The sequence below is a fragment of the Malaclemys terrapin genome, chromosome 11, assembly GCF_027887155.1.
Source record: "Malaclemys terrapin pileata isolate rMalTer1 chromosome 11, rMalTer1.hap1, whole genome shotgun sequence".
In the NCBI taxonomy this organism is placed as follows: domain Eukaryota; kingdom Metazoa; phylum Chordata; order Testudines; family Emydidae; genus Malaclemys; species Malaclemys terrapin.
The window spans coordinates 14,902,936-14,924,587 of NC_071515.1; the positions used below are offsets into that span (position 1 = coordinate 14,902,936).

At 42.5% G+C, this 21,652-nt stretch overlaps 1 protein-coding gene across 1 annotated transcript in view; it reads left to right on the forward strand.

The window, feature by feature from the left end:
* Nucleotides 1–21,652, forward strand: part of ERBB4 (erb-b2 receptor tyrosine kinase 4) — a 978,527-nt gene that overhangs the window by 536,895 nt on the left and 419,980 nt on the right. The window contains exon 3 of the mRNA XM_054044415.1: nt 15,624–15,810. Within this exon, the coding sequence (XP_053900390.1) occupies nt 15,624–15,810 (187 nt within the window). The remainder of the gene's footprint in view (nt 1–15,623; nt 15,811–21,652) is intronic.

Genomic DNA, 21,652 nt, shown 5'->3' on the forward strand with positions numbered 1-21,652 from the left:
GGACCTTGGGAAGAGGGTGGCTGACATCCTCCAGATACCTCTTAAGGAGATTAAAGACTCACAACACAAGCTCGTAGACATCCTGCAGTTGGCAACACCCACCTGGGTTGTGATACCCATTAATGAAGCACCCCAGGATCCATCAAAACTTTGTGGCAAACTCCAGCTGCCATCCCGCCAACTTGTAAATGGGAAGAGAAGAAATATTATGTTCTTCCCAATGACTCAGAATTTTTGTTGTCTCACCCTGACCTAATTTCTGGGGGGGGGGGAGGGTTGGATGCCATAAACGATGGGGTAAACAGCATTACTCCAGGTCTACCCCTTATGATAAGAAACAGAAGAGGTTATACCTTTTGGGCCAAAAGGCATGCTCATACGAGACCCTCCATTTTGGATTGCAAACTATCAGGTGTTTGTGGCAAAGTATGACTTCAGGAATTACATCAAGTTTGCAACCTTTATTGAAGATCTTCCACGGGAGCATACAGAGACCTTCCAGGCCATCATTAAGCAGGGTCAATTCTTAGCCAGAACCTGTCTCCAAGAGTCCTTAGATGCTGCAAACACTGCCACTAGATCCACCATCACAGTGGTTATCACGTGTGGGATGTTGTGGTTTTAGCTGTCCTGAGAGAGGTTCAGAATACTGTTGAAGACCTCCAATTTGATGGTCAGAAGAACTTCTTGAGAAGTATGGATGAGCCTCTGCATATGCTGAAGGATGCCAGAGCCACACTGAGGTCTCTGGGTATATATGCTCCTTTGACCAATAGAAGATTTGGCAGCTCTCTGGATTTCACAGAGCCACTGAATCCTCTAGAAAGAGACAAAAATGACAGAGGAAGAGGGCTCCTCCCTCTCTTTCGGTGAGTACCCAGTCACCATCGAAACAACAATTTTGACAGGTTGGTTGAGGACTCGACTCCTTCTCACCTCTAGTTTGCAAGCTGCAACCTTTTGCCCACCTTCCCACTTCTAAAGACTGCCTTTCCTTTTTCCAACAGGCCTGGTGGTAGATTACAACAGACAAGTGGGTCATGAAGGTTAAAAACACTGCGCTGCATTATCCACTTTACATCCCTCCCTCCCACCCCACCCCTTCCCTTTCCCTCTTCAGGGATCCTTCTTATGAGACTACACTGAGTTATGGAGAATAGGTCCATCAATGGCTATTAGCCAAGATGGTAACGGACACAATCCCATGCTCTGGGTGTCCTAAGACTCTACTTGCCAGAAGCTGGGAGCGAATGACAGAGAATGGATCACTCAGTAACTGCCCTGTTCTGTTCATTCCCTCTGAAGCTCCTACATTGACAATTGTCTGAAGACAGGATTCCTGGGCTAGATGGACCACTGGTCTGACCCAATATGGTCGTTCTTATGTTCTTATAGCCATTATACCATTTATTTACATATTTTATGTTTACGAATTAAAGTAAAAAGTGTTTCATCGCTGAATTATCCTGGAATGTTGTTTCAAATCCTGTCCTTGTATTTCTGGCTATCTTTTTCCCTCCAGCAGATCAAAGTTGTTTCAGGGCTTGCTTATTTTGTACAACATATGTCTGTTAAGCTAAAATTTCCTCTACATCATCATCCTAGCTCAGCATCTCACAAACATGAATTCATTTACCCTCACACAATGCTGCTGTTATCCCTGTTTACAGATGGGGAACAGATGCCTGGATTCAATAAAGCACATGCTTAATTTTAAGCAAAGGCTTAAGGGCCAGTTTTTAAGGTATTTAGGTGCAGAGCTCTCATTTAAATCACTGAGAGTTAGGCACCTAAATACCTTTAATAATATGGGCCTACATGCTTTACTGAATCAGGGCCAGAAATTAAGTAACTTGCCCCAGGTCAAACAGAGTCCGTGTGACAGAGCCAGGAGCAGAACACAATTCGCCTAAGTGCCTTTACCACAAGTCTGGCCTTTTTTCTATGGATGTTAAAAAAAAAAAAAAAAAAATCCACTGTGTTTATGTGAAACATCAGTTGTCCTAATTGTTCATTGATCTGTTGTTCTGAATCAAAGACAAAAGTTTCTCTTATTTTGCTCCATTTCACTACGTTTCCTTTAAGTGTCAGAACAAAAGAACAATTAAAGATCTGAAGTAACAACCTCCTCTCTTGTTTCTCATTGACAGAATTTACTCTGACTTTCCTTTTTCCAAACTACTTGTGCTCAGCTAGCATTACAGTTAGAGTTTCTGGTTTCAGATTTTAACTGATAGAATTCCCCTGAAGTTGTTTTCACAGTGTGGCATCTTGAAAATAAGCATTGAAAATAACTGATTTTAGAAATTCCATTTCTTTAGGTTGTTCAGCTTGTCTGTCAGATTACATCCCAGAGTGTGTTGCTGAGAAGTTAAAGAATACATCTCGGTAGGCAAAGCTACCACTGAATTCAGTAGGGCCAGGATTTCACCCACAGTTATAATTCAAATGACACCGATTCTGATCAGCATCTCTCAGCACTTCCATAATAAAATCTGTTTGATGATGATCTAGAGATGGAAGGTGCTGAAAAATGTAGGTTGCAGTTTATAATTTTTTCCTCTGTTGAACAACAGAGAGCATTTTCCAAACTGAAAATTGTCACAGGGAGGAGGTAAATTTGCACTAAAGATTTTTGGAATTGAATTTGATTTTTTTTTTAAGCTGGTAAAAAAGAAATGCACACCTTGAAGAACTGCATAAAATGAAAAATGAATTTCAAGAAAAATAAACACAGAAATCCCGAAACCTTAATTACAGCTAAGGAGTAAATACAAGGGTGGCAGAGAGACAGTAAAGTTCTGCTTCTAATACTTCTTTCTCTCACCTGGAATCAAAATAGTCTGGTGAAAAGATGTTTTAGGGGATTGAGAATATGATATAGAGCTTTCCACCTCTAGATCACTGGTTTGAATCTGGCTGAGGCTGATAATAGCTGCAAGTTGGCTCTATTCAATAGTCTGTGTAAAAAGCCTTCCTTTATCATCTTCCCTGCAACATCTATAAGTAGCCACTTAGGTTTCTTTCAGCGTGCTCCGTGCTTTTCATCTACATCAGTAATATTTAGCCAATTAGAAGAGTCATTGGGGCCTTGTAGGTATTTGGCAGCATGCAGGTTCAACAGAGCTTAAATGCTTGCTGAATAGGGATGCATTTACATGCTTGAAGAGCCTAGGTGAATCAGGGCCTTAATCATAATTGAGCAGGATGGAAATATTGTATAGGTTACCTTGCATTTGTTGGATTCGCATGTCTTCAGCCTCCAATGCTGTCTTGCCATTCACCATATTTGCCAGCTGAGAAGACAGTTTATGATTATTATTATTATTTTATTATTGTAGCACCTGAGTGCCCTAGTCACGTACCAGAACTCCATTGTAGTAGGCGCTGTGAAAACAGAGAACAAAAAGTTGATTGCTAGCTGCTAACTTTTATGTAATATAAAGGGGAAGAGGGGAGGAAAAGAGAGAGAGAGAGACAGAGAGCACAAAAATATCTAGAGTTTACAATAATTACAATTTTTGAGTGGTTTTTGTTTCATCCTTCCATTTGCTTGTTTACTTACTGACTGCAGCAAAGGCTAGAAAACCAAATCTTTTCTGCAAAAGATATCGACCCAGACCGAATAAATAGCAGACGTGTGATTTGGTCCTTGAAATATCTATTTATCCATGTAACATGAGCCAAACGTTTTGCATTCATTTGAGACAGCTAGACTGTGCAGCCCTTACCTTAGCATTGTAACATTAGTGAGCAATACAAGTGCTTCCCAACGTGACGTAGGGGTTGCCTATTGTAGCCCCTACTGCTTATTGAGCAAGAGAGCATAGCTGGTGGCTCTGTGTGTTGAGGGTGAATACCCACTGATAGGAGCTTACATTGTCATCAGGAAGGTTCTTCTTACTGCCCTGATCAGTCCCTCCAGTCCTGGGAAAAACAGGAACCTGATGCTCCCTGCGGTGAGCCAATGTCCAGAGAGAGGTGGGAAGTGGGTATATCCTGACTTTGCACACCCAACAAGTGGAGCAGTGACGATTGTTCTGTATAGGCGGGGGTGTGGTAGCAAGGAACCAAAGGTCATCCTCCATTTTGGAATGTGGGGCTCTGGACAGAAGGACTGCGGTGAACCGTAGGCTCTGGCTGCTCTTGTGTCAAGTAATGTTTAAATAAAACGAACTGACCTGGTAAATGCAAGCGCTCTGTGGCTTAATAAAGAGAACAATATTCTTTGTATGCTGGCCAGCGTACTTAGCCAGGAGTTCAGCTGGGACTAAACTGTGTCATGACAATGGTTGTTATAATTTATTCCTCTCAGAGGGCAAGAGGAAGGAGCAGGGGTGGATTGGGATTCTCTGAGGTGGCACATTTTGTTCTCTGGTTCGATTATGTAAACTGTGTGTTAGAAATCCCACTTTATTTTCACTATTTCAACCTGTTTGTTTCCTTTATGCATTCTTCTCATCTTGGCCAATGAAACTCAATAACGTTTATTTCGCTTGTTTATAGCCAGTTTCACTTTCACATGCTCAGTTCTGCCCTGTCTGGGTGGGTAACAATGCAGAGTGCATTTACTGCTTTTAAAAACAGTCACCATTGGAATTTAAAGCACAAATCATGGAAATCAGATGTCTATTAGTTTGGTAAAAGATTGTTTTTACAAAATCTAATTTTAGGACATTTGAGTTTATCGTTTCCTTTTAATCTCAAAATCTGATTTATTGTCATTGAAAAACACGCTTGTGATATTACATTTTAAAAAAGATTGTGTGTAGAGAGAAGTAGAGGACAATGGGAAATTGGTATGTGGATTAATGTACCTGATATGAACCCTGAGGAAGGTGCTTTACCTGCAGAATCAGAGAGTATAAGGCATAATCCACTGAATGAGAGTAAAATAAATATACTTTTTTTTTTCCTGAACACTTTCAGGGAATAATAGAAGATAGGGAAAAAAGTGGAGCTGTTTTTCTCTTCCCTGCAGATCTGATCTACATATATTTTCTATGCCTTGCCCTCTACACATTGCTACTTTGACGAGTAAATGTGCATTATACACTATGAGTTTTCCCATCTGCTGGCTTTTATGTGGAAGGGAAACACCAATTATTTGGGACTCATGGTTCAGAGAACACCGAGGTTTCACAGAGTGAATATTAATGGGGGTGAATATTTGTCTCCTGCTAATATATCAGACTCATATCCTTTGCCTTGACAAACATTTAAATCTAGCTTGTAAAGAGTTAAACTTTCCACGTTATAATAGGTTTGCTTCTTTTTTCTACTAGAAACATGCACTCTTTCTCCTTAAAAATAAATAAATAAAATAAACAACAAAAACCTAACAAGCCAAGTCAGAGAAGCAGCCACCTCTGACTCTTGTCTCCTCAGAGGAGTCTTCCCATCTGCTTTCCACCACCCAAGCATCTGTTGTCATGGTTGTGTGAACATCATCCCTCCTCCCTCAACGAGGGAGGGTTTTCCGATCTTTTCATTACAATCTATACTTTTTTTTAAAATGTCAGCTGGATATAGGGAGGAAACTTCTCCTGAATGCATGTTATTGGGCTGCCAGGTTGTGTTTACTTCAGAATGAAAACCACTGTGGGTAACATCAATCTGTTTCTTCTCCCGTCAGATACTGATGAAGAAGATTATGCCTCATGGTTGGGAAGTAACTGTGGCATAGAGCTGGCCAGGGATTTTCCATCAAAATTATTTTTTGGCTGGGAAACAGTTTCAGCAAAATCCAAATTTTCAGGGGGTGGGGAAGGTTTTTCAATCAAGAAAATAATTAGTTTGGGGTCACTTTGATAGTAATCTACGTCTGCCTCAGCTACTGAAATGCTTCATAGCAGTTATAGCCAGGGCATCTCATATTCCCTTTCACCCCAGTGGGGTTACCCCTGTGGTAGAACTGGCATGGTGCTTTATGGGAGTCCCCTGACCGCATTGCACCATGGGAGATGTAGTCCAGTCAGGGAGCCCGCCCATAAAGGAGAACAGGGGTACGAAACAGTGTGCAGCTGTGGAGAACCAGATTAATGTTGAACGGAAAGCAGTGAATTTAGAATGTCAACACCTGGTTCAGATCATTCCTTAAAGTGTTTTCTATATTATGGGGACCACAGAGAGAGCTGAACAGTAAGAAGATAGCACAGCAAAATTTAGCGGAGGGAAAGATCCAGTTCTTATGTCCTGATACTATAATAGCCTAGATTTTTGTGCAGCTGGGTGGTGGAGTTATGGAAAGTGTCAGTTTTGTGTGCGAGCGGTGAGAGGTTCGAGCTCTGCCTAGTCTTGGTTTGAATTATACAGAAGTTCATACGACATGGTCCCTTCTGACCTTAAAAACTAGGAATCCTCATTGAAATTAAGGGAAATCTTTTTTAGCGATTTCAGTTGGAGTTGGCTCAGATTCTGAGCAGGCTGGTGAGAACTGCATCCAAACTGGCACTGCTTGGCCTCCTGGCTGGCGGTTTCAGCCGACATGGTCCAGAATTGCCAGTGCGCCCTGAGGTGATCTCTCCAGAACAGCTGAAGCACACTGATGAGGCAGAAAGGGGTAAATGGCACAACTGCTACCCAAACATACCACACCAACTGAGTGTGTAATAAAGGAATTCACTAACAAATACTGTAAAACTGGCTCCTTTCAGAAGTATTGTGTGTTCCCTAAAACTGTAAAAACAACCCCCACCCACACATACTGTTTGGAACACCATGTGCAATGACTGCTAAAAGGTTTGAGTCTTTCAATAGATTGGAAGTACTTGCTTTGATGTTTATATTTATTAGTACTATTACTGTAGCACTTAAGGGCTCTGTAGTCAAGGACTAGGACCACATTGTTCTAGGTGCTGTACTAACACAACAGAAAGATGCCACCGAGATCTTACAATCTAATCTAGATTGATATTTGTCTTGAAGAATGAAAAGTAGGCCTTTTAAAAAATATAAATTAACACAACTGATTTTTGTTGGTATTAGCTCCCCTCCCCCAACATTCAATGCTTTGAACTAGGATTGCCAGGTGTCTGGTTTTGAACTGGAATGCCTGGTTGAAAAGGGACCCTGGCGACTCCAGTCCACACTGCTGACTGGGTCATTAAAAGTCCGGTCAGCGGCACAGCAGGGCTAAGGCAGGCTCCGTGAAGCTCCTGGAAGCAGCAGCACATCCCCCCTCCAGCTCCTACATGTAGGGACAGCCAGGGGGCTCTGCGCACTGCCACCAGGCCAAGTGCCAGCTCTGTAGCTCCCATTGGCTGTGGTTCTTGGCCAATGGGAGCTGCGGGGGCAGCACCTGGGGACAGGGCAGTGCGCAGAGCTGCTTGGCTGAACCTCTGCGTAGGAGCCAGAAGGGGGATGTGCCGCTGCTTCCGGCAGCCGCCTGAGGTAAGTGCCACCTGGAGCCTGCACTCCTCACTCCCTCCTGTGCCCCAACCCCCTGCCCTCTGAACCCCTCGATCCCAGCCTGGGGCATTATCCTACACCCCAAACCTCTCATCCCCAGCCCCACCCCAACCCCAAAGCTCACACCCCCAGCCGGAGCCCTCACCCCCCCACACACACTCCAACTCCCTGCCCCTGCCCCAGCCCTCATCTCCCTCCTGCCTTCCGAATGCCTTGATCCCAGCCCAGAGAACCCTTCTGCACCCCAACTTCCTCAGTCCCAGCCCCACACCAGAGCATGCACTTCTAGCCAGAACCCTCATCCCCCTGCACCCCAACCCCCTGCCCCAGCCCGGGGCCCCCTGCCATGGCCTGAACCCCTCATTTATGGCCCCAGCTCAGAGCCCTACCCCCTCCCACACCCCAACTGCCTGCCTCAGGCCAGAGACCCCTCCCATACTCCAACCAACCCCCTTGGCTCCACCCTCCATCCCAGAGCCCCCTCCTGCACCCCAAATCCCTCATCCCCAGCCAGAGCCTTCACCCCCTCCTGCATCCCAACCCACTGCCTCAGCCTGGAGCCTGCACCCTGAACCCCTCATTTCTGGCCCCACCCTGGAGCCCGCACCCCCAGGCAGAGCCCTCACCCTCACCCCAACCTCCTGAGCCAGCCCAGTGAAAATGAGCGAGTGAGTGAGGGTGGAGAGAGTGAGCGATGGGGAGGAGGGTATGGAGTGACTGGGGGCGGGGCTGTGGAGAAGGGGCAGGGCCTCAGAAGAGGGGCAGGGCAGGGGGCGTGGCAAGGGCGTTCAGTTTTGTCCAAGTAGAAAGTTGGCAACCCTAGTCTGAACACCAAAGCAGAACTTCTAAACAGATTATCTTTGGAGCATAGTGTCCATATTGACTTTTGTACTTGTGGTGTATGAATTTTGAATGTCACTCAAGAAGTACAAGTGTGAAGAGCTAGCATCAGTGCAGCAGAAGAACTGCCAAAATCCGCACATCTGCAAGGCGAAGTTTAACAAGGAAGCCGTGCTAAATGAGGCACAACAAGAATTGAATTGCTTCAACATTGCCTTTATTTATTTTTTGCCAGGCAAGTAGTGTGATAAGGGCCAAATCCTGGGAAAGAATGCATAGCCCAAATAAGGGAGTTGTGGACTCCCATGCTCTCAAAAGGCACAAGGTTGAGAAACCTGCTGTCTTGTAGCTGATGTGCAACCATGTCTCCGTGGGTATGTCTACATTGCAATAAAACACCTGCAGCAGGCCTGTGTCAGCTAGGGTGACCAGATGCCCCAATTTTATAGGGATAATCCTGATATTTGGGTTTTTTTCTTATATAGGTGCTTATTACCCCCCACACTCTGTCGTGATTTTTCATACTTGCTATCTCGTCACCCTAGTGTCATCTGAGTCAACCTTGTAGGGCTCGGGCTGCTGGGCTGCAGAATTGCAGTGTAGATGTTTGGGTTTGGGCTTGAGCCCAGGCTCTGGAATCCTGCAAGGGCACAGGTGTTTTGCTACAGTGTAGACTCTATCCTGTGTGCTTACAGGCTGTGGGAGTGGTACTGAACGTGACCTGCCTCCCCTAATGATGTCCACCAGGACACATTATGACACATTATGAATGGGATGGAAGTATGTTCTATGTGAAATTTGTTCTGGTCACACATACATGAGTCCTGGAACAGAGGTAGTTACAAACAGCATGCAGGATCATCCCTTCTTTCAGGAATCTCAGCCTGCTTCAGGGGCACTCTGCCTCAGAAATTGACTCCAATTACAGATCAAGGCAGAGAGCGAACACTTCTGCAGATAGCATAGCACCTGCTACACAGCCTCGTGCATAACAAAACTAACAGCAGCACATCTTCCCAATCTTCACACAATCGTCCATATTCTTTCCTAGTATGTAACGATGCCATCTGTTGACTCTTGTCATAACAACATCTTATTATGTATGTCTATATTGAACCAACAACCAGGAAATTCATGGTGGAGGTTAAAATTCTTAGCATAACTGATTTGTTTAGAGTTTTCTTAAGAGTTCCTACACAAAAGCATAGCTCAATCCTTTGGCAGTGAGGGAAGGAAGCTTACTGGCATATCCTGTATTCACTGGTAGGACTAGACAGGAAGGTACCTCCCAACATACATTCCCAACCCAACTGAGTTTGCGAACCGGATCCTGCTCTCGCTTGACTCCTCAGCTAAAAGGAGCTGCTTGAAACTATCCCTCTAACCTCCAAAATAAATTTAGGGGATGCAATGTTTTCTGGGCAAAAATGATTTTTAATGGAGCTGATGAACAGTATGAATGTTGATTTCCCCCCCCCCCATCAAAAGTGTTTGTGAGAATTTTGAACTTCAGCCCCCCAAAAGGGGGGGCAGCAGGGAATTATTGTGAATGCCCTCTCCTTCCCCCATTTTTCCACCAGCCTTGGAACTCAGAATTTTTTGAAATTTGGAAAAACTTAAGTGCCTTGCTGAATCACAGCGATAACACTGGTCTACAATTTTGAGAAGTCGTCTGCTTCAGAGATAAAATGTGCTATTTATTATGTATTTTGATGTGCTGAATTCAAATATGACAATTAAAACAACTGATTGGCTACTGTTTCTAAGATATTTAAGTTTTTACATTTTATGTCTATGTATATTGTGTGGATAGTAGAGTTTTCATCATAAATTGTAAACCTAGGTCTTTTCATGTGTTTATGGTTGCTTTACATGATAATATTTCACCTGTCCTGTTTATGTAACACTTTAAAAATCAGCAAAAGGGTTATATAAATAAAATGTATTATGAAACAAAAGGCAAAAAACTATTATGTACATAGAATCATAGAATATCAGAGTTGGAAGGGACCTCAAGAGGTCATCTAGTCCAACCCCCTGCTCAAAGCAGGACCAATTCCCAACTAAATCATCCCAGCCAGGGCTTTGTCAAGCCTGGCCTTAAAAACCTCCAAGGAAGGAGACTCCACCACTTCCGTAGGTAACGCATTCCAGTGTTTCACCACCCTCCTGGTGAAATAGTTTTTCCTGATATCCAACCTGGACCTCCCCCACTGCAACTTGAGACCATTGCTCCTTGTTCTGTCATCTGCCACCACTGAGAACAGCCGAGCTCCATCCTCTTTGGAACCCCCCTTCAGATAGTTGAAGGCTGCTATCAAATCCCCCCTCATTCTTCTCTTCTGGAGACTAAACAATCCCAGTTCCCTCAGCCTCTCCTCATAAGTCATGTGCTCCAGACCCCTAATCATTTTTGTTGCCCTCCGCTGGACTCTTTCCAATTTTTCCACATCCTTTTTGTAGTGTGGGGCCCAAAACTGGACACAGTATTCCAAATGAGGCCTCACCAATGTCGAATAGTTTAGTCCTATTCAGTGTCTACTTGGCGCTTCTTGGCTTGTCTCTTGTATTCATTAAATGGAGCATCTCTCCATTGTTGCAATGTCCTGGTGAAATCGCTCGCCGTGCTCGTTGCTCACTGCTCCACAGTTTGGTAGAAAAAAATCTAGATGAGAGTGCAAAAAATGTATCTTTTGTGACATGTTGCAACCAAGGCTTTTGTATGCCTTGAGGAGGTTTTCCACCAACAACCTGTAGTTGTCTGCCTTGTTGTTTCTGAGAAAATGTATTGCCACTAACTGGAAGGCTTTCCATGCCGTCTTTTCCTTGCCACGCAGTGCATGGTCAAATGAATCATCTCAAAGAAGTTCACGAATCTGAGGACCAACAAAGACACCTTCCTTTATCTTAGCTTCACTTAACCTTGGAAATTTTCCAAGGAGGTACTTGAATGCTGCTTGTGTTTTGTCAATGGCCTTGACAAAGTTCTTCATCAGACCCAGCTTGATGTGTAAGGGTGGTAACAAAATCTTCCTTGATTCAACAAGTGGTGGATGCTGAATACTTTTCCTCCCAGGCTCCAATGACTGTCAGAGTGGCCAATCTTTCTTGATGTAGTGGGAATCTCTTGCACGACTATCCCATTCGCAGAGAAAACAGCAGTACTTTGTGTATCCAGTCTGCAGACCAAGCAAGAGAGCAACAACCTTCAAATCGCCACAAAGCTGCCACTGATGTTGGTCATCATTTATGCACCTCAAAAGTTGTTTCATGTTGTCATAGGTTTCCTTCATATGGACTGCATGACCAACTGGAATTGGTGGCAAAACATTGCCATTATGCAGTAAAACAGCTTTAAGACTCGTCTTCAATGAATCAATGAACAGTCTGCACTCATCTGGATCGTGAACGATGTTGAGGGCTGCCATCACACCATCGATGTTGTTGCAGGCTACAAGATCACCTTCCATGAAGAAGAATGGGACAAGATCCTTTTGACGGTCACGGAACATGGAAACCCTAACGTCAGCTGCCAGGAGATTCCACTGCTGTAGTCTGGAGCCCAACAACTCTGCCTTACTCTTGGGTAGTTCCAAATCCCTGACAAGGTCATTCAGTTCACCTTGTGTTCTGAGGTGTGGTTCAGAGGAGGAGGATGGGAGAAAATGTGGGTCCTGTGACATTGATGGTTCAGGACCAGAAGTTTCATCCTCTTCCTCTTCCTCATCTGACTCAAGTGAGAATGATTCTGGTGCATCAGGAACCGGCAGTCCTTCTCCGTGGGGTACTGGGCGTATAGCTGATGGAATGTTTGGATGATGCACAGTCCACTTTTTCTTCTTTGACACACCTTTCCCAACTGGAGGCACCATGCAGAAGTAACAATTGCTGGTATGATCTGTTGGCTCTCTCCAAATCATTGGCACTGCAAAAGGCATAGATTTCCTTTTCCTGTTCAACCACTGGTGAAGATTTGTTGCACAAGTGTTGCAGCATATGTGTGGGGCCCACCTCTTGTCCTGATCTCCAATTTTGCAGCCAAAATAAAGGTGATAGGCTTTCTTAACCATAGTGGTTATACTGCGATTTTGGATTGCAAAAGTCACTTCACCACAAACATAGCAGAAGTTATTTGCACTGTTCACACAAGTACGAGGCATCTCTGCTCACTTTGGCTAAACAGAAATGTGTCCCTTTGCAAAATCAAACACTGACAAATAAGAGAGCACGACACTGTATGATTTCTAGAGCTGATCTAGGGCAATTTGTTCAGCAGAGTGATGTAAGCTTCGTTATGATTGCATCATCCATGACTTCTAGGAATAACATGATGCAATTCATATCATGTATGACGCAATACCAGCTTCAGATTGCATCATTCCTTGTTTTGCCTAAAAAGCAAGTAGTGTCCAAACCCAGTCATAGATTTATTCATAGATCCAGTCAAAGATGTATTTTAGTCATTTCTGGTTTAAATTGAGATCCCTTCCCTTTATAACTCACTTATCCTCCGCCATTCCCAAGTCAAGGGTCGTATATCCTGACCCAATAGCATATCTTGAAACTAGAGCCAATCAACAATTTTAAGCATCATTTTCGTTCTGAGTGACCCAGAATTAGTAAAGTTTGACTACATTTATTTCAGAAGCATTTTGGCTGTAGAGCAGTGTAATCAGTCAATTTACACCTGTTGTTTGTGTGGGCTTTTCACATGGCAACAAGGAAGAAACATTTTAAAAATAGGAAAATTTGATTATAAACTACAAAAATGGGCAGGTGTAGTTTTTTGTTCTTGAAACTGCTGTTAATTTGTCTTTTTTTGTTTTAATTGACTAGATTCCAAGTTGACAGCGCCCCTCTAAATGCACCTAAACATTCAGTACTTTCCTAGGGCATCATTAGTGCAACACAAGTATAATAATAAAAGAAACATAAGTATATTTTTAGTATTGTTTAAAGCTTAAAAAACAAACAAACAAATGAGTGGTAGGAGAGATGTTTTTCAGGACGTTTCTGTGGAAAGCAAAATAAACTTCAGAGATTTTGTAAACCAAATGGTTCTGGCTACATTGAAAACCTCTGAAATCAAAGATGTATCTTGAAATTGCTAAACGTCTTTTAATGAAAATTAAGCCAGTGTACCAGGATATAAAACAACTCTGCATAGGGCTATTGTACTATACATAGGCTTGGAAGGCTTAGATCTTTACTGGTAAATGTTGGCAAACATCCATTTCACCATACAAACACAAACTGATGAAAAAAATATTTACCCATAGGCAGGGAAAGAAAAATGCTACGTGAGAACTTAGAGTCAAAATGCAGTGATTTCAACTTTTGAATTAGGCTTGTTACAAATGGACTAGCGAATGAATAATGAACAGGAATAATTCCTCACTTTAAGGATATTTACTTTGTATATTTGACATGGGATGTTGACAGTTTTAATGGTTTATAAAGCTTTAACTTTTTGAATTCAATGTCTACTGTCATTAAATAATTGTCTAACTTCCCCATAATTTCATGCAGCCGTGAAAATTTAAATCAGTAAAAACAGAAAAATGCTTAAAAATAAGCATTGATGATATCAATTGAAATAAAAATCAAATTCTGCCAAGCTTAAACACTTCCCAACATAGCTAAATTAATTGGGCTGTCATCAAATTCCTGTAATGACACAGTCATCTGTTTGGATGCTGACCAAATTTTGAAATTGCTCCAGAGCCTTTTTAGTAACTTCACTTGCAATATAAGGATCTGATTTTAATGGGACAATATTAGGCCAGAATATGCAAAACATATAACCCACCCTTATGTGATAGTCCAGTAGCCAACATTACATCTCTTGTCTATTACATATTTGTTATTTTTATAAAGTTAATTAAAACATTTGTGCTCCATGGGGCATAAAAATAGGGCAACTACTTCTTAATACATTGGGAATTGAAAATGTCCAAGTCCCCCAAATCTATGTTGCTTTTCTTTATAATGGTAAATGTTTGATTGTATACATATCATTGATGCACATATTTTTATTATGGTAGTGACTGGGAGGCCCTATTCAGGAACTGGCCCCATTGCACTGAATAGTCTGTGTGCACATTGCTTTTTGCGGGACTGTCTAATGCTATGTGCAATTTAAGACCCTGATCCTGCAAAGAAATGTGCACATACATAACGTCAAGCATGTGAGTAGCCCCTTGATTTCAGTCACTTAAAGTTAAGCTTATGCAGAAGTCTTTGCACGATTGGAGTCTAAATAGACACGATAGATAAACAATAACTGACAGACAATGTATAAGGGATTCTGCAAGTAGCTCCATGCAGATCAACTCCTGTGCCACTTGAAGCCCTGCTGAAGTCAGCAGAGTTCTGTGCAGGTGTAGAGATGCTCCCATTCAAAGCTGCTTGTCCAGCTGGGACCAATTAGAACTGGTTGAAATACTTTGAATAGAAAGGGTTGGGGAGTATTTTTGGTCCAAAAAAAAAAAGGCCTATTTAATTTGTCTACCATTTTTGTCTGGGGGGGCGGGGGGGAAGTTGTGCCTTTTTTTAAAAAAAAATCTTTTTTAATCCAAAATGTTCTCAAATGTGATCAAAGTGGTCATCAAAATTTTTCATTTGATTCAAGCCATGTTTTCAGTCAATCAAACTTTTGGTAACCCATTTTGATAACAGTTTTGACAGTGTTTTTGATAAAAAGTTGCGGGGTGGAGCCAGATAAAATGGGTCAATTTCGAACACTTAAAACAGGGAAAAAAAGTTGAATTTTATTTCAAAAATTGGTCTCACTTAGTTAAAAGTGCAAAAGTATGATGTTTTGTTTAACTCCTCCAAACCAATTTTCTTGTCCCTTTCCCTCTCCTATGCACAGATGTCCCAGCCATCTTTTCTGCCAGAATTCGTTCCCGTTAACCTGCCAATCCCAGAAATAGCTTCTTTTCCCATACAAAAAGCTGTTTGTGCTGACACGTGTGTTTTCTCTCATTTATGGTACTTATACAGTGCTACCTGGATTTATGTGACGACACAGCTTCAGAACCAGATTCTAATCTCAGATATGAAATGTACCACCACATACTTCAACAAGAAAGTACCCCTTAAAATATCAAACGTGAATGCAGACTCAATAATTCAGGTTTCAGAAAGCACCTAGTCACTGACATTAGATGCTGGCCCTTGATTTCTGCTGTTCAAACCAGCATCAGTGTATAAACTTAACATTAATTTTACAAGTTCTTATGCATCATTTGTTTTCAGCTGAGCAACTGAAATCTCAATTGTGGCATAGACCAACACTGTGGAAATTATAAACATCTCATAATTTAAAAGAAAAATATTTCTAACGTGGATGTTGCTTCTGTCTCTTTCAGTCTATCCGAGAAGTCACGGGATATGTCCTGGTAGCTTTGAATCAGTTTGAGTACCTCCCATTAGAGAACCTACGCATCATTCGTGGGACAAAACTCTACGAGGACCGAAATGCCTTGGAGATATTTCTTAACTACAAAAAGGATGGTAATTTTGGACTCAGGGAACTTGGCCTGAAGAACTTGACTGGTAAGGAAAACACCGATAAATAGCTGATTGGTCATAGTGGCACCTGAGCTTGTTGAATATTTACACAGATGCCCTTGAATACTAGCATTATAGAGGGGCCACATGTGTACCTAGATAGAAAGGGATGTTGAAAGTTGTATGCAGTTAAAAGATTTATAGATTTGTCTAATCTAGTTCCCTTTTTGGTACCTAGCAATAGTATTCCTTTCAGAGTGGTAACTGTGTTAGTGTGTATCCGCAAAAACAACAGTTGGTTCTTGTGGCACCTTAGAGACGAACACATTTATTTGAGCATAAGCTTCGTGGGCTAAAACCCACTTCGTCAGATGCATGGAGTGGAACATACAGTAGGGAGGTATGAATACACAGCATATGAAAAGATGGGAGTTGCCTTACCAAGTGGGGGGTCAGTGCTAATGAACCAATTCAATTAAGTTGGAAGTGGGCTATTCTCAACAGTTGACAAGAAGGGATGGAAATCACTTTGGTAGTGCTAATGAGGCCAATGTAAACAAGGTGGCCCATTTCAAACAGTGGACAAGAAGGTGTGAGTATCAGCAGGGGGAAATTAGTTTTTGTAGTGACCCATCCACTCCCAGTCTTTATTCAGGCCTAATTTGATGGTGTCCAGTTTGCAAATTAATTCCAGTTCTGCAGTTTCTTGGAGTCAGTTTTTGAAGTTTGTCTGTTGAAGAATTGCCACTTTTAAGTCTGTTATTGAGTGTCCAGGGAGACTGAAGTGTTCTCCTACTGGTTTTTGAATATTATGTTATAATTCCTGATGTCAGATTTGTGTCCATTTATTCTTTTGCGTAGAGATTCTTTGGTTCTGATCCAATATCTTGTGATTTCACAATCCAAAGGAGGCATTGACTAGAAGGAATGGTCCAAATTATAGCATTGGCTAGAAGGAATTAACCTATAAGGAAAGTTTCAATGGCTGGAAATGTAGATATGAAACAGGCTTCAAAAAGCAGGGCCAGATTTTCAGCCAGCGTAAATTGGCATAGCTGCTCTGAACTCAACAGAGCCGCACCAGTTTACCCCAGCAGTGACCCAACACTGCTGTGTTTCGGTGGATACTACCAAACAGTTGTATTTTAGCCTGGCATATGCCCTGGAGACCGTGAGAGCTATGGCTAAAATACAACTGTTTGGTCATATCCAACCAAAATATAGCGTGTTCGTGTGCACGCACTCTCTCTCTCTCTCTCTCTAATAAACACCCCCCCCCACACACACACACACACTTACTTGCTTTAGGTAAAGCATTTTCTTTATTCCCGCTAATGCTTTTCCTTCTCTTTCAACTCTAGCTTGTGTGAAGCAGAAATATTTTTGAAAGAGCAGATGAAATTTCAAAGCCATATGCACATTAGTGGCTTTATGATGGTCAGTTATCCATTATTTATTGCTTCTGATGCAGTTTTCTTGATGCAAAAATGTCTTCAGAATCGGCACTGTGGCCCATTTTTTTTTTTTTAATTGGTGAATGTGGAGCCATATCCTGAGGTGGTGTAAATTAGCCTAGCTCAATAGAGCTGTGACCATTTATGTCTGCTCAGGTCTGGACTTTGGTGTCTGAGATTGAAAGTTAGATTGGTAACCCTGACTAGCATATAATAGAATGCAGGTAGCTGCTGTGCAAACTTTTCCAGAGAGTTCATTCAAAGACACCTTATTTATTGTTGGTACCTCATGAGGAGAGGTTACCAACTGTGATCATTTTATACCACACTCTGGTGGCTTTGTGACATGGAATCTCTCTGCTAGTGGCTAAATGCAGACCACAAACTGTAACCCCAACTGGATTTGAAGTTTGGCCATCAGTACAAAAAGGTACTAAAAAGTACTAAATTGAACTGAATTTAGGCATCCCTATCCCCAATTCAAGACTTTTTCTGTGTTGTTGTATGAGGATATAGCATTTAATATAACAATAATGGGGTGCCAATAGTTCCCTTTTGTTCATGTCTAGCTGGGTTGTACAGCCATGCTTGAAATTAGCAGATGCTTTTAAAAAGACAAAAAGAAGACTGATTTGACCTAGCAATTCACAAATGTCCCCATTATTGTTATATTACATGCTATATCCTCATACTGAACTACAGGAGCATTCTGGGACATGGGCAGCTTCTTTTTTCCCCAAAAGACTTATGAGCATAAATCACATAGGCCCAGATTTTTGAAGCTATATAAACATTGCTGTGCTCAGCATTGATGGAATTTAGACTCAAGTGCCTAAATCCTTTTGAAAACATGAAGGCTCCTAAATCTGCTAGGCATTGCGATGCTGAGTGCAGCCGTGCCTAAATAGCTTTAAAAATCTGGGCCTAAGGCACCTAGGAAATCTTTGACTTTGAATCATGCTTAAGTTCCTAGGAGCCTCAGTCACTTCTGAAAGTGGAAGTTATGCTCCTAAGTCACTTGGGGCATCTCCCCCCATGATCTGTGACCCCTCACCCCATCACCCTATTCTCCATTATCCTCAAAGAGGCCTATTTCAGGCAAATATAGAGACACATAAAAATAAGGCATATTGTGGTTTACACAAGGGTGCACTACATTGGGTGCATTACAAAGCATGAGACAGAAAAACCAGTTACTTTCCACCTGTGGAGGTATGTCATAAGCACCCTAGTCATCTGTAACTTGCTATGATTTATTGCTAACAGAATTTGTTTTCTAGCTACAAAAGAGAATCTGACGCATTAAAATAAATGTTTTTAAAACCCCTAAATAACACTGCAGTTCTATAAATAGCTCCTAGAGGGCAAACAATCAGAGTTCATTTGCAACACAGGCAGCATTAGGTTCTAAATGAGGGCAGAAAGAGCTTAACAGCCCACCTTTTAAGTAACTGGGCTCCCTTTGTGGTGCTAATACCTCTGCAGAGGGTAGGCTTGAAACATAGACAGTAATAGTTTCCTGCTGGCTTCTCAGCCCCAGTATCATATCGTATACACTACACACGTCTTTTCAGCAATGATGTCCCTGCCAGAGAGAGTTGGTATGCAACTATGGCATTACTCATCTCATCAACCAGATAATGGCTTTGATTGAGTTCTCTATTCTGCCCATCACGCTGATGTAGGAGTGCTTCCCTTAGTCCCCGAAGCCCTACATCTACTTTTCTCCTATCCCCCACCTCCCAATTTACCCTTCCTTTCTCTCCAGTCCTAGGATTCTTCCAACCCTTCTGATATAAGATGTTCATCCAGATGGTCTGTAGCTTCATGTAACTTAGAGTATATCTATACTGCATGAAAAGATGTGTTCAACCCGCATGTGCCCTATAGGCTTTAACTTGAGCTGCTAACCTGGGTTAACAGCCAAAATGCTATGTCTTAAATGCTATTTTAACCCACGTTAGCGAATGCAGGTTAGCTACCCCAAATTAAGAACACACCTTTTGTTTTTGTTTTGCACTATAGACAGACTCCTAGACTAAAGGGCATTCGTAACAGACATTAGAGGGGTTGGGTTTTTTAGCAGACACTTAGCCAGGGCTTTGCTGGCTCGTACGGTGAAACAGCTGCTGTTTTAAGTTCCCAGCTCAGGATTTCATTCCTGAACCAGCTGCCATGCTCCAGTTCACTGTTTATTTGACTCAGAGACATTCCTTGTAAAGGCCACTTTTATATGACTGGCACAGCATCAAATCTATGCAGTGAATAATTTCATTTTCTTTCAAATAAGCCTCATAACACCACCCTGAGCTCAGCCTCTGGCACTTTCCTATTATGGAGTATTGGTGATTGGATCCACATCATCTGACTTGGGTTTCTACCAACCCTCTCTTGGAATTTGTTGCTCAAGATGTGTCATTGTCGCTAGGAAGAAAAGTGGCTAGCCCCATTAACTTTTACCCTTGGAGCAGCTTGCATGGAATTTGGAGGGACGAGCATAGGTTGCAGGTGGGAAGAATTTGGAGGAGGCACCAGGAGGTCGTTCTGGGTGCACATGGTTAGAATGCTAGCTGCAGTTGCATCATCTCTGTAAATAGTTCTCTTAATAAACAGCCAGTTTAGTTTTACAAGCATGGAGTTGTTTCATGTTATTACCCAGGATGTGGTATGTGAAATAAGACTAGCCTCTTCTAAGTGCTTAAAAACAGTTTCCTGGGGGCTGAAGATGGACTTATTTTGATTATCCGGAAGTATTCATATTGCCTAGATAGCACATGGCCCATTGCCTTTGGAATACTGCTAACGCATTGGCTATCTTTTCTCATAACCAGCTTCATACTGTAAATACCATCTCCAGAGCATGCTAATATTTAACACAAGTTTGCTAACATCTTCAGCACAATTTTAGAATACGTACTAGTCTTCCTAGCTGTGCAAAACTAACCTGGGGTTGTGGAAGTGGATGACATTACACCTTTCAGGGTTGGATTAGCGGTGAATTTGTGTCTACACAGGGGTGAAAGTAAGATAAAATACTTACTGGTACGGGGACCCGCCTGCGGGCCCCCGGAAGGGGCAGGGCCTCAGGTGGAAGGGGCAGTGCTGGGGGGTCAGAATCCCTCAGCCTGCCCTTCAGTGCTGCCTGGGCTCCTGCCACAGTAGCAGCTGTGGCCGGGAGCTCTGGGCCCTTTTAAATCGCTGGGCCCCTGGGCAGCTGCCCCTTTTGCCCCCCCTATCGGTGATCCTTTGCGGAGGGGTAGCAACGTTAAAGCACTGCCGCAACAGTGCTTTAACGTCGACTGTGTACGGGCCGGTACTGGCGGCCAGTTCTTACCGATACGCCATACCAACCTATACTGGCCCACTTTCACCTCTGTGTCTACATATCCCAGCAGCTCCATATCAAAGTCAGAAACAATCATCGTAACCCCAGTCTGGTATTTAATTTAAGATGAAATTATCCCGACTAGTGCCAGTTCCTGAAGCTTCTGCTTCGTTGCAGACTTCAACAGATTGATCCTTGCACGGTACAATTATTCCAGCTAATTAAAGCCTGGGTGTAACCCTCTGAACGACATGTAAACCTGGTGAAGCGCTCTTTATTGGATTTTTGCCCTGTGCAAACAGTTAAGGCATTTTTGTTCTGTTTGTACAGTGCCTACCTCAGTGGGGATCCTGGTCTGTGAAAGAGATTCCTAGATGTTACTCATCATATAACTGCTGAGGATGCTTCCACCTTTAGTGACAGATGTGGACACAAGCTTCACAATCCCATTCTTTCCACCAGGGCATAGATGCCCCCAGCAGACTCTGAGACTGTGTGCTTAGTGCTGTACGAGAGACACATGCAAACACAGGCCCCTGCCTTTAGTAACCGAAGATGCCGCTCCCTCCTTTTAGTGTGGCCACAGCCTGAATCCAAGTCCCAAAACTGCATCCCTTTCCCACATACAAAGACAGTATTTTAGATTTTTCTAAACAAGTATTGTGCTCTTTTCAGTATGTGTCAACAGCTGCGTTTTGATTGTCCGATCTGTGTCAAGAGCTATTTCATATTTGAACTTAACTTCAAGTGGTTTTGGTTTTGTACCTTATCTGCTATATTCAAATGATACATGCAAATGCCCTGTTATATTCTACATTTATACCTCACAAAGGGCTCAATTCCACCATCAGTTACCACTTAAAGTTTCCATTTACCTCAGCGGCAGTCCTGTCTGTGAAACGACAGTAGGATCAGTTCCTAGAAATGTGAAGCTGTTCCAGAAATCTGGGCTATAAAAACATATTTCTCCCATTGGAATATAAAAATGTAATCACACACCTCTGAAATCTACAGTCAATTATTCCACATATGCATCAAAAGCAAGCAGGTGTTATGCTAACAAACTGGCTGTTGTCATTTCAGCTGGGCTCCACTTGGAACCTTCATA